Below are 13,701 nucleotides of genomic sequence, written 5' to 3'. Positions count from 1 at the left end.
CATATTTTACATTGGACATCAAGTTAAAACCCAACATATTATCAGTACGGTTCATCATATGAAAGTAAACAAAAATGCCATTAAAATCAAACACTGAAATGTGTTAATATCATGAATTTGATTAACATATTATGAAGTATTAATAATGCATTGATTATTCATGTATAGTAATATTTTTAATTATTATTTATTATCAATAGTAATAATGAATATTATTGATATGTATTCAGATCAATTATACATATTAATTAATAATGAATTGTAATATAACTGCAAAGGTCCATCAATATGCAAAATAGTTAACAAGTTTACAGATTTGAAATTCTTTTTGTGTATGCAGGTACAGCAGATGTTCTGTTTTTGTTATGTAATTTGTTGTCCGATATGTTTAGTAGGTAACATTGGGCCAAATGTTGTATAAATATTATCCATATTACCAACCAAGAGACATTAATTTGCGAGTTTGCTTCAACACTCTCGCCTTAGATGTCAAAAACAAAAGTTATAGGAAAAATGTTCTCCACCATATTAAAAGTTGTTCCCTGTTGGCCAAAACCCAGTCAGAACATGATTATAAACTAACCATATAATCATGGATAATTAGGATAGCAAAAGTACCAGTTGAGAACCACTGGATTAAACTGTCCTGACTGTAATGCATTTGTTGACTCTTACCAAGACTGCCCTTCCAGCTGCGGTCCTCCCTGCGCTCCTCTGTTATGGGGCTGCTTCCGCTGAGCCCTAGAGAGTGTGAGAGCAGCCCAGAGCTGCTGGAGCTTCCGGTGCCCATGGCGATGGACATGAGTGACTTGGAGGGCCGCATGGCTGGGGCATCTAGTTTGCTGGCTGGTTCTTTGCGCGAGCGCTGGTGTAGCACCTTTATCATAGCGTCTTTCTCAATGATCTGAGCGTGCAGATTCTTGATCCTGCTCTCCATGTCCAGACAGCGGCGGTTGGCCATCAGGATCTCCTCCTCCTCTTTCTGGATACGTGCCTCCACTGAAGTGTCATAGCTGCTGCTGGGGGAGTGGCTGATCATGATGGAGGATGATGTGTCTCTGTATAGGTGTCAGACGTTAGCTGTTAAACACTCATGCATGCACACACCAAAACCAGTGATAAACAAGGCTATTATATGTTTTTCAATTTCAGTTAGTTTTAAATATGCATAAATACTTTATTAGCATTTTGTTATCCTCTCCTAATTTCCAGAATACACTGATTCGTCAAACGTCTGGTCTGCAAGACTAATATAATTCAGACCAGCATTAATAAAACACAAAAACTATTTTTCTCTTACATACTTAGTTTCACATTGTAGTGCTTATTTATAGTTGCAGTTTAGGTTTTTCTTATCATAAACTTGTGTTTTTATGTCTATTTTAAAAAATGTATTTTGGTAGTTTTGTGATGAAAAATGTACAGTCAACCTTAAGAAGTTTATTTTGCGATAACAACCGGCTGACTGCACATTATCCCACTCATTAATCCTAAAGTATACTTTGGTTAGGCGTATGTGTACAGGATGTGCGACTCAAATTTTGTCATCAGCAGAGTGCTTGACCATTGAACACGTGTGGCCCTGATTTTTCTGACTGCGCTGAATGCGCAGTATGCGGATGCGCCTGGAATCATTTACATTATTTAGTGGGTCTTCAAAGTGGCAACACCCACATTTTAGCCGTTTCTGTCTCGAAGAAGAATTAAAAAATGTGATCGCCACTTAACAAAAGGAGACAAATGTGGAAACAACAACAGTGGTCAGGAGATACCTGCGTTTGTATAATTCAAGTCAGAAGGAATATAAAGACATCTTTATGGGTCTAAACTCCAGAGAAGAAATGTTCCAATGTTCCAACCGGGCCTGTATTTGTGCACACAGTCAAATGAAGTACACTTTGAAAGGATGTGCTTTCAATTGTACGCAGGCACTAAGCGTTTGCATCAAAACCGAAGTATACTTTGGGCTTAAATGCACGGATGTGCGGTTGTTCCTCAGAAATATCAGACCGCTAGATGGCGCCATTGACCAAAACGAATAAAGTATTCCAAATACCCGTGTAATAAGTGCTAATATCTTTGAGAAGCATGTGTAACCTACTGCATTCCTACAGTTTTAGTGGAGTACACTTGTTTACCTCTGTGTGGCCACAGAAGCAGCAGCATCCAGTGCAAACTGTCTCATGACGCTCTCCTCCAAGTATTTCTGCTCCCATTTGGTCATGTCAGCCTCCAGAGCCAAAATCCTCTCCTCCTTTTCTCTCAGGTGCTCCATCAGAGCTGCAGAGCTGAACTCAGGACCAACTGTGTTCTGAGAACCACCATGCCTCTGAGAAAGAGAAACAGAGGTGTAACTCAAAATAGCTCACAACCAAACTCCGGAGGACTGAGGCATTTGAAAACAACATAACAACATAAAGCCCCAACTTTACATAAGTAAAGTATACATTTAAATTGTTTTGTTGTACTGTGACGCTTTAGAGTTGAAACTAAGCGTTATCAGTCAGCCCTGAAGTAAAATAATACATTGCAGATATATCTGTTTTACATTGTACTCTTCAGGGGGGGAAAACATGATTTAAACATCTACATTACTAGTGCTCAACCTGTGGCTATTGAGCCACAATAATAACAATAATAACATTTAGTATCACTGTAACTAGTTAGCTAACTAGCTAAGAATTAATGCAGATAATGATCAGTATCAAATGGTGTAGGAAAGTGTGTATCTCTGCTTTGTGGTGCTGTAATCTCACAATTTAAGATTTAGGGTAAATCTTGATTATAGGGTGACTTGCAAACAGAAGAAATTTGTAAAGTTGGCTCCTGAACTAGCTAAGATCAAGTAGTTTGGATTAATACTACCACTAATCTGAAGTATACAGATCTCATCTGAAAGTTGTTTCAGATGTCCAGGTTGCATGATCAGCACACAGGATGAATGTCCACTGTCTGGACACTTCTGGACACAATAAAGAATACAGCTGTCTGCTGCAGTCTGCTACTCTCACACGCTCTCTCTCTCTAACACACACATACACAAGGCTGAACTCCAACATTTCCTCCATATTAGGGGCCAGTAAAACACTAGATTAGACACACAGGAAGAGGGTATGAAGGGAAATGGACTATCTCCACAGGGACAGAGAGCACGAGAAAGCTCCTGCTGACTGCAGCTGAGACTCATCCATGTATGGACGATACTTTAACAGACTGTGTGTGTGTGTGTGCGTGTGCATGTGTGTGTGCGTGTGTGTGTGTGTGTGTGTGTGTGTGTGTGTGTGTGTGTGAAAGAGACACATACGCAACATTCCACTGGAGATTAATACATTATGTTTACACTGTAATTTTGAGTGTATTAAGTGTAAACTGCCTCTATTCATTAGTTTCAGCTCTAATATGATTGGCCAGCCTTCAGGGATTCAGGGTGCACAGGTTTAATCAGTCCATTGTTGGATTTTGGATTTAAAAGGTACCAGGTTGAGTGCTTTTGAGACAAAGTTTGACAAAGTTTGCAATGTTTATGGCTTTAACTCTGTTGTGGGCTACCATTAAAATGTGTCGCATTGTTTAAGCGCATTTCTAAAGAAAATCGTTGCACGTTTCCATCCACTATGTCACGTGCATACTCTTGAGGGAGACACCTTGTCATGATGGAGCAGATGAATGACATCCTTTCTTTGCAGGATTGGCGCAATTGTGCCTTGATTAATTCAATGCTGCCAGGAGACGCTGTAGAAAAGGTGTAATACCTGATATAATGAGGGCTGAAATGGGCTGTGATGCCCACACGCCACCAGCCTCTGCAAACCTGGAAGTGCCCATGCTCAAAACTGTTCTCGGGGATTGTGTGGACCCACTTTATTGACCAGCTGTGGGTTAAACACTTCCGAATGTCAAGATATATGTTTGAAGAATTGTGTGCCAAGGTCTGTCCATTTGTTGAGCCAGCACACTCATAAAACATGCATCATTGGTCAAAGCACGTCACCGTTTAGAGAATAAACTGTTTTCAACCCCATAATGTGTATTTTAATGAATGCAAAACTCTCTTCTTCCTAATGCGTAACAATTTAAGCGGATTTTGAGAGTTTGTTTGAATGTCAAGCTTTTCCATTCATAATTTCAATATGCGCATAAAAATAGTTGGATGGAAACTAGGTCTATGAAAGATATTGTCAGAAACACAGCAAAACAAGATATCTTTGAGAACAACTGAATATTCTGTTCTCAGGGTTGAATCCATTTTCAGATTTACCTGTCACTAAACTGACATTTACACTTTATCAGTTATTTAATATTGGGTTTACCAATAAAGTTAGACTTAGCCAAAAACAAAGACAAATTGTGCACAATTTACAATAATATGCCTTAGTTTAAAACACATCAGTCTCGCATCCACTCTGGAGTGGCATTTTCCTCAATTGAAAACAGAGACATTAAAAAATGCTCCCTAGTACACATATACATTGAAAGTCTTGAAAATGTGTGTTACATCAATTAAGTGAAAAGCAAGTGTATAATGTCAATAATACAGTTTAAATGAATCTTTGTTGACTATGTGCAATATTAGACTCTTGTTCATTTATTTTTTTATTTATTGGGTCTAAAAGCAGAAATATGTTGGTCAGATGACCCTTTCCTGTCTAAGTGGGTGGTTCTTAGTTGAAATGTGACTTTATGCTAATAGTCAAAAGTCTGGCTATTCAAAACAAATGTTAATAGATAGAGCTGGTCAAGAGTGTGTATCTCGTACCTGTTGCATGCGAAGTGATTCCAGCTCTCTCTCGAGCCGAGTACGTAGCCGGTGCTCGAGTTGTTCTCTCTTCTCACAAGCGGCCTGAAGCTGTGCTAGAGCCTGCTGCATCCGCTCCACCTTCTCCACATACACCTGCTTTTTCTTCAGCTATATAAACAAAAAAAGCAGGTCAGGCCATGCTGCAACCAGAAGCCTGCCCACCATCCACCCAACAATGCTCCCTTGTTTCCTCCAACCCCTCTCTCCTCTACATCTCTCAAATCCACCAGTGGCCATAATTGAAGCCAAAATGAATGGCCCAATTTAGCTCAGGGGGGACAACATAACACAGAGGAGCCAGAGGAGAGAGCACAGAAGTATTTGGCTCCCGTTTGGAAGGGGTGGGTGGAGAGGGCAAGAATTCAACCATTTTCATGTCCTTTCATGGCAGACAACTCAAGAGGCTTTGTTAGGGGAACAAGCAGGCTCTTGTGACAGGGCAGAACAAAAGTGGAACGGCCTGGAGCATTTTGGGACATAAGGGTGCACACTCCGTTCAGCAAGGGCCAAAAGGCCATCTGGGAGCAAGCCCGAGGAGCTCAGCCACAGATTCCAACTGTAACAGATACTCAAGAGCGGAGTTCAGAACAGTCAACACTACTTCAGTTTGAAGTTTTTTCACTCTTTCTCCCCTACTGAAGATTATTTTATTTTGGCCTGAATAGACATTGTGTGGTTTCAGAAAAGATTGTAGCCAATGGTTCACTCGAGCTTGAAGATCTTAACTGCAGCAATAAGATGACGAGAAGAACTTCAAAGGACTTGAGGTTTGAGATGAAACATTGTGGTGGAGGTACCATAGGTATGTGTTTGTGGATAAGTGAGTTGTGACTCAAAATGTCCATTTGAATTAACATGAAATCAGAACTGAACCCATTTAATTTCTTAACATATGCTAATAATCTTATTGTGCACAAATAATTGGTGATGTCAGGTGACCTTTTCACCTGACATCACCAATCCCTCTTGTTATTTTAAACCTTTCCCTTCCATAAAGCCAAAGGTAAAATAGGTTGTGAGCACTGTTTCATGTTGATTTTGAAGACATTTTTATATTAAAAAAAATATGCACACACCCATCTATATAAACAATAATACTGATGAGCAGAAAATATTTACTGATGTAATTTAAAAAATAATAATAATTTTGGTCCCACTTTATATTAGTGATCATTGTTTTTACTACCATGTACTACATTAATATACATACAATACAGAACAGTGTATCTATTGTTTAACTATATGTTATTCTGTTACATTTGTTGCTAATGAGGTTAAAGTACAGGTAGGTTTAGGAGTTGGGATTGGGTTAGGGTCAGGGGTAAGGTTAACAGTGTAACTACACATGTAATTAAAAGCAGGTATTTAAATTAGATGGTATTTCATTAATTTAGTGTTCACATGCAAACAAAATATTTGTGAACAGAAAATGTTTTTTTTTAACAGAACGATGAACATCTATATATATATATATGCAATAAGGTGCACTAATAATGACTAAAATGCTACAGGGGTACCAAAGCTTACCTCCTCCTCCAGTTTGACCACTTTGGCTTGGGCGTTGTTCAAGGCCTGATCGCGGATCTCTATGTGCCTGCGCTGGTCCTCATTGTTTGAGCGAAGTGAATTCATCTCGATATCCAGCTTCTCCTTTTCCCTCTGAGTCTCTTTATCTGATGGTAAAATAAAGTCAGTCTTTAAAAAGTCCCTTTCTAGATATCTCACATGATATTCATGCATACAAATAAACAGTATTTCAAAACATATCGTAAGTGCGGCACACTGGTTTCAAGGGCGTTCTAGATTTCCTCTAAACTGCAAAGTCCACTCACTCTGAGTCAGAAGCTGCGAGATGGTTTTTCGATTGTCCTCTGTGCCTTCACACTCTTTTGCAGCTAACTGTTTGTTGGCAGTTTCCATTCGCTCTATAAGAAAGAGAGAAAATGCCATTATGCTTTCCATCAATTTTATGGTTCAAAAACCTGACATTGCTTGGAAAAGTTTGTCAATGTGATTAAATCAGTTAATGTAGAGGAATGCATTCATGTGAAACATCATATGGCATCGCATAAAGAAATGTGTGGTTATTATTATTTGGGGAGAAGACCACAATCAAGTCTTTCCCAAGTACTAATCCCAAAATAATAATAATATTACGCTGCTCAGACTCTGAATAAATATTCAATATTTAGTTATGATAAATGCAGCAAACAGCTATAATTATTTTAACAGATCCTTTGTGTGAGATACTCTATCCCGCCAAAATAAAAAAAAATTATGTAGTTTGTATTCCAAGCCTCTGCACACAAATAAAATTCCATTGGGACTGGTTGCTCAGCGAATTGGAAAACAAAAATCTAACAAACATTCTACATGAGCCCAATTCCCAAAGAGTGGTCTTGACATATTCTACAATGTGCTGTTAAGTCAAAAACTGTCCCAAATAAAAGGGCCATTATATAGAGGGGGTTGCTGTTTTTGTGCAATGGCAAACCATTCATCAAGAGAGCAGGCTAAACGTTAAAACAATATTTCCCACTGCGTTAAGTCAACCAGACTGTGAGATGACCATTCCAGAATCAAACAACTTTCCACCTTTCCACTTCTTAAAGCCTCTTAATACAATAGATTTCTTAATATCTAGATTTGAAATACAGACAAGAAGATAAATAGAAGACTCGTCAGAAAATGTGAGTGGTGCATGTTGATCGTTGCCAGAGCGTCGATACCCCAACTATGAGCAATAGCAATAGTGACTCTTGTCTTCGAAAACACCACCAATTATTGATAAGGCATATACGAAGGCAAAATCTAAGTTTAAACACAAGCAGAAGTGGTACATCAGGCTGCAGTAAGTATGAGAAACATGGAGTGAAAGAAAGAAGGGCAAGAGAGAGGGAAGAAAAACATGCTGTAAAAATCTGGGAGCTCCCTGTGGACTTGAAGTCTGGGCACACTGCCATAAATCAGGGCTTCTCTGTTCTCCACTGGACTAAAGAACACTGTGAGGCATGATCGCTGAGGTGGCCACGCTCAAGCAGAGCGAGCCTGCTGACAGAAGCAGAGACAGAGAGACTGTTGCTTTGGACTCCATGAGATACTGCACAGGGGCACGAGACATCAGACAAAAGAAGACAAACTGAATGAAAATTCAAACGCCTTGAGCTTTAGAAAAGAAAAAGCAGCCTCATTGAATGTGAAAAACAGAACGTTGAAGCCAGGTTAGACCACTTTGACATTTTAGTGATGTTAAAATACTTTCTCCTGTCCCAGCTTAATATGCAGAAACAATTCTAAGTAGGTTGCTTCCACCAAAAAGTGTAACAGTTTGGTTCTGTGGCACTTCAAAATATTGCTGTTTGAGTGTTCTGACCAGCCCGACAGCAATGGAGCTCAACCAATAGAGTACGTTTGGGACGGAACTACCTGTTTTTTTTTTTTACCAATGACAGACAGGGGAGTGATTGAGAAACCAAACCAAAAGGTCATTATTTTTGCTATTTTGTGTAATGGTGCTAATGCAAAAATGTCACAATTCTATTTTAGCCAAAGTCTTTAGGAACTGTGCCGTCAACCATAAACAGATGACGGAAATAAAACACAAATGTGGTATAAGCTGGAGTCATACATTTTATATAAAAGGAATAAATGTGCTTAACTCCTTGTCATTTTGGTTGTTCCTGAATGTCAAAAATGACTTGGTCTGGTATTACGATAATGAGACCCAGACATCTTAAAGCATGAACCAAAACTTTAGTGCAAAAACTTACAATAAAACTTGGAACCCAACTGCTATGGAATCTTACTCAAAATAAGATCTGATACAGTGGCCAAGTAAAATTAATGAATCCCTTTTTAATAGTCTCTTAATACTCCTAAAAAGAGAATTAATAAAAGGGTATTTGAAAATTTAGTTTTGTTATTTTGCCCTGTTCTCACCTCTCAGGTCCCTGTTGAAGTCATGCAGCCTGCGCACCTCCAACTCCAGCTTATTCCTCATTGTCTTCTCCAGAGCTTCCCTCTTGGAGGATGATTTGGCTAGGTTCTCGTAGGCTTCAGACACCATCTGAATCTCAGTTTCCAGCTGCGGAGCAAAAAAGATGGCATTATCAATGTTGTGGAAATATGAGATGATGAATGTTTAGAATTCAAAGGGAAAAACCCCTGCAAAGACGCAAAGAAACCTGTTCAGGGTGAAAGCTTGGATTGTGATTGCCTTAGATTTTTGAAAAAACATCTATCATCCCTTCCCAAGAACATATCCATGTCTCTCCCACTTAGATCTTTGAGTAGGCAAATTCCCTGTATTTTGGTTTCAGCAGTCTAGCAGTTGAGACATTTACCTTCTACTTAAGTTGGCTAGCTGTTCAAAATATCCTGGTATACTGAACTGGGTTCCATATGCTCTAAAACTTTAAAATGTTAAACTTCAAAGATGTTCTTACCTTCTGCAGTTTGGACACCTTCTCCCCACACACTTCCAGCTCTTGCGTGAGAAAACGGTTCTCCTCTGACAGCATGTCCACCATCTGCTGGGCCCTGGCAAGCATGGCGTATGGATCCCCCTGCATGGAGTGTGGGTGTGGGTAGTGTTGTCCTGGACTTTGTTGCTGCTGTTGAGGGCCCTGCTGGTGGTACTGGTGCTGGTGCATGTGAAGGCCCCTGGGAGCTGAGCCGTAAGGATCATGAGGAAATCCATGGGTTCGCTGATGGAGAGGGTGTCCTGGACCTGGGCCGTATGGCTCACCTTGGTGGGAACCGAGGCCCTGTGGGGTTCTTGCACCCATGTGGAAGGGTGGCTCTCCTTGATGGCCCATAGGTGGAGGAGCATGGGAAGCAGCCAAGATGCTGCTGAGAGCGGAGGACTGGCCGCGGGACAGGGAGCCCCCTGACGTAACAGATGATGAGGGGCTGTGGTGATGCACTGACCTTTGAGAGTGACTTGAGCTCTCTTTACTGGACCTAATATGGACAAAGCAATGAATCATTTTCAAATTGTATCTGATTAAAATACATAACCAAAATCAAATCTCAATAAAAATTTTAAAGATCAACAGAAAATTGGTTTGACAAATATTTTCTTCTCCCTTTTCCATGTAAACAATTATCGGTTCCTTAATAACATTTTTAAAAGTTATTTTAAAATTGTTTTATTTATTTTGATAGATTAAAATATATAAACATGTCAAAATAGACCAAATTGGCTTGACCAATATTTTCTACCGATATTTACACTTTTTTATGTAACCGATTTTTTGTTCATTAATATTGATTTTACTGATATGGCAAAAACTTGTTCCTTTGTTTGTCATTGTGACTGTACGCCAACAATAATATTGTTATAAATAAAATACTTTTATTGTTGTAGTCTAAAGATTAGCATTGTGTGTGTAAAAAAAAAAACAGTCCTGCCTATCGTTATAAAACCCTGAAACATTAAAATTGGTATGGTTTCACCAAGTCGATCCTTACAAAATAATACATTGAATTCTCAATAGCATCTGAATAAATTATGCTGATCCAAACTTGCATATGCAGCAACTTCTTTTAACAAGTTAAATTATGGTTAGGGAACAACAACTTATGCAAAGTACTATGTAATACATTCCAACTGTTTACAAAAATATGTTTTAAAGGTCAACATTCCTGGTTCTCTGCAACATAATGGAGAAACTGTCATGTTGTGACATGTTGTAGATGATTATTATAATTCTATATGCATACTTTTGCTATATACCACACACTGGCTTTGAGGTTATTGAATTCAGGGAAACAGGCAAAACTTGCTTTTCCCATAATGCCTGACAACATGTCCAAGCACTATAGGGAAGGGCTGTTTAAGACTCATCATTTGGAATTTTTCAACATCTGAATTTTGTTGATTTTTGAAGCAATGTAATTAGTAACTATATTGAGTTGTGCTTCAAGGTGTATTCTTCCAGTTCCCAAACCATATTCAAATGTAAGCCCTTTCTTAGGACTTTAAGGAACACTCACCGGAAAGAGCCATACTCAGGTGGTGGCTGGTAGCGGACATGGGGAAAATCGGTTCTGCCTGGCTGGCTGGTAGCGCGGTGGTCTGGATAAAAGTGTCCTGGCTCTTGGTGCTGAGGCTGATGGTGTTGCTGTTGTTTGGGTGGAGAGGCCATTCCTTTAAAAGGATAGTCTGGTGGAGGCCCTCTATGTTGTGTTCCTGTTGGTTTATAGTAGTCTCCAGGCAGTCCAGGTGGAGGCAACTGAGGGGAGAGTGGAGAACTGGTAACAGGCGCATGGGCCTTGACTCCACTGGTGGCCAAAGACAGCTGCATTAATCTTTCGCTTAGTGAACGCACGTGGCCCTGCTTTAGATCCTTGAGTCCATCATCTTGGTGCACTTTCCCTCCGCTCACTCTCTGCAGTGTAGGCCGACCCTCCGGGGGTCGCACTTTAGGGTTGCTAACGGCAGTCACGTAAAACGCAGCACCTACCATCGGAAGTTGCTGCTGAGGCTGCTGGCCACGGAAATACTGCGACTGCACTTTGGCCTCCTCGTAGGTGGGTAGATCCTCAGGATTGAGCCCCTGTCCACTCACACAGCTCCCACCACCCGAACCTGTGCCCCCACTGCCACCACCAACCCCTCCCACATTGCGTGTGTTTAGCTTCTCCATGCCACTGTCCGCCTGCAGCTCCTGGCCCTGAGGCTCCTGCCTTGCGATGTGCGGGACCATCGAGTGCTCGTCCCCTGGGCTGCTGGGGCCCGGATATCCACTCACTGGACCTTGTTGCTGTTGTTGCTGCTGCAGTTGTTGTTGTTGCAGGGCAAGGTAATTGCGACCCTCGCCATAGCGCATCTGCTCCTGTAGGAGTCGCTGCAGGACCGTGTGCCCACTTCCGCTGCTGCTGCTAGCCGAAGTGTCTTCGGAAACGGAGGCTGCTGCCCTCATTTCCAGCTCTCGTGACTGGCCAACCTCATGGAAAGAGGAGCTTCGGGCACGGTCCAAACTCCCTGCGTAAAACATCAATGTACAATTAGTGATAAGATTGGGCGCTAACTGTTATTATAGGCTGCACCATATTGAAACATCAAGAAAGCAGATGCCAATGGTGTAAAATGCTGAAAATTTATGAAAATGATTGAATGAGACTGAGAGTCCTCTGTATGTGTTTAGATAAATGCCTGAAATCTCAGACCCCAACTGTCCCAAACTCTTCACACGTTGACAGCTGGGCAACATAATAGGTAATATAACCATAGTCTTTAAAGTGACTGTTCACCCAAAAGTGAATATTCTATCATCATATATTCACTCACATTGTTCCCCATATAACAATATCCCCATATTTTTGTCTTCCATGGAACCTGTATGAGTTTTGTTCATTTGTGGAACATAATGACCCGTTAAAATCCAAATGGTTTATTCCAGGGTTTTTGCTTTCTAATACATAATGAAAACAGGAGTGCTGCACACTTAGAGAGAATGCGGCTTTAGTGGCCATGTACATGCATATGTGCCTTTCTGATGGGTGTTTGAAGATTGTGCATGTTCATGTGGAGCAGACCACATGGTCATAGGATGTAGCCCTACATCATATCAACAAGTCAACACAGTGGAAATAATTCAACATTTCTGGGAGTACAGTGGAAAAGGGAATGTTACACACAAACACTATAAACTATACCTAATTAAACACACATGAATTTAAAAATATAGTCTACTCTCCCTCATGTCTGCATAATGTACTGTATGTGCGTTCAAGTACATTTGGAGAATCCCAGAGTTTATATTATAGGGAAACCCCACTATTGCAGAGCAATTTCGCTGCAGGTCATGATGGAAAGTTAAGGAAACCAACACAGCAACAACTTTAAAATACCTAAAAATAAAGCGAAGCAATAAAGAGTAAAATATCGAAGTTCTCCACGGATGCCATGTTTGTTATTTATACAAGCCTTGTGGGGAAATTCTGTTGCTTTGGAGAAAGCTGCTTGCTAACTCAGCCGCATGCATACGGGGGTAAAGAGAATGCTGATAACACAGTGCATGTAAAAACATTTTTACAAGTCTATTTTGAGACTTATGCAGCTTTAACTCAATAAAAGGCTTTTTGGTGTCCATGTAAACAAGCTCATTGACATTAGATGTTAAGCAGAATGTTGATAACATCTTTTGTGTTCCACCTAAGAAAACTCAAATATTACAGGTTTAGAACAGAGGATGAGTAAATGATGACAGAATTTTTTGTTTTGGGTGAACTATGCCTTTAAGGCCAAAGTATGTAATTTTTTACAGCTGATTATTCATGATACTGTGTACCACTTTAAATATGACCCTAGATAATCATGATACTCAATTACTACCAATTTCTCCCTTGGGGATGAACACAGTTGTATTGCACTATAGAAATTGGTAAAAGCCCAGAGGTCAAGGTGTTGAAGTCCATCCCTGATGCAAATCATGATATCAATACACTTTATATACCACCACTGTACAAATTTCTTTAACATGCATTGCCGTTGAGTCATCCGATTATCCAAAGCTTTAAACGTGTCCCATCTCACTTTTGTAGACTTGAGCTGTAGACACTTACAAATATCACACAGAGCAATGTAAAAGTGAGCTGTTAAAGCATACAAAGCCATTAGGTGGGAACCATTCCACAACTTAGTGCCAATGTTGGGCACAATTTTTAGTATCTATAAATCTACATCACTAATGCGATATGAAAGGTTGATCTTTCATATACTGCTGGTTCATCTAAATCAGTGATTCCCAACCAGAATTATGGATACACTACTTAAGGTCTACTTAGGTAGGGACATCACCTGGGGGGGTGGGGGCCACACTTGGAAAGATTTTGAATTTGCTTCGTTAAAGCTTTAAAATTGAAAGTTAATATAAACAATTTGTCTGTAGGTAGGT

At 40.1% G+C, this 13,701-nt stretch overlaps 1 protein-coding gene across 6 annotated transcripts in view; it reads right to left on the bottom strand.

Annotated features, from left to right (window-relative positions):
• The window catches only part of LOC127627287 (angiomotin-like), a 58,049-nt gene that overhangs the window by 5,689 nt on the left and 38,659 nt on the right, over window positions 1-13,701 (bottom strand). For all 6 annotated transcript variants that reach the window (XM_052103622.1, XM_052103620.1, XM_052103623.1 and 3 more), the window contains 8 exons: window positions 10,796-11,786; window positions 9,244-9,760; window positions 8,738-8,882; window positions 6,631-6,723; window positions 6,326-6,471; window positions 4,757-4,906; window positions 2,139-2,329; window positions 676-1,058 (listed from right to left, as the gene is read on the bottom strand). In XM_052103622.1, the coding sequence (XP_051959582.1) occupies window positions 676-1,058; window positions 2,139-2,329; window positions 4,757-4,906; window positions 6,326-6,471; window positions 6,631-6,723; window positions 8,738-8,882; window positions 9,244-9,760; window positions 10,796-11,786 (2,616 nt within the window). The remainder of the gene's footprint in view (window positions 1-675; window positions 1,059-2,138; window positions 2,330-4,756; window positions 4,907-6,325; window positions 6,472-6,630; window positions 6,724-8,737; window positions 8,883-9,243; window positions 9,761-10,795; window positions 11,787-13,701) is intronic.

This window comes from Xyrauchen texanus, chromosome 34 (assembly GCF_025860055.1).
Source record: "Xyrauchen texanus isolate HMW12.3.18 chromosome 34, RBS_HiC_50CHRs, whole genome shotgun sequence".
Classification (NCBI taxonomy): Eukaryota; Metazoa; Chordata; class Actinopteri; order Cypriniformes; family Catostomidae; genus Xyrauchen; species Xyrauchen texanus.
The sequence above is the reverse complement of the archived record's forward strand: the minus strand, read 5'-3'. Positions and strand labels throughout refer to the sequence as shown.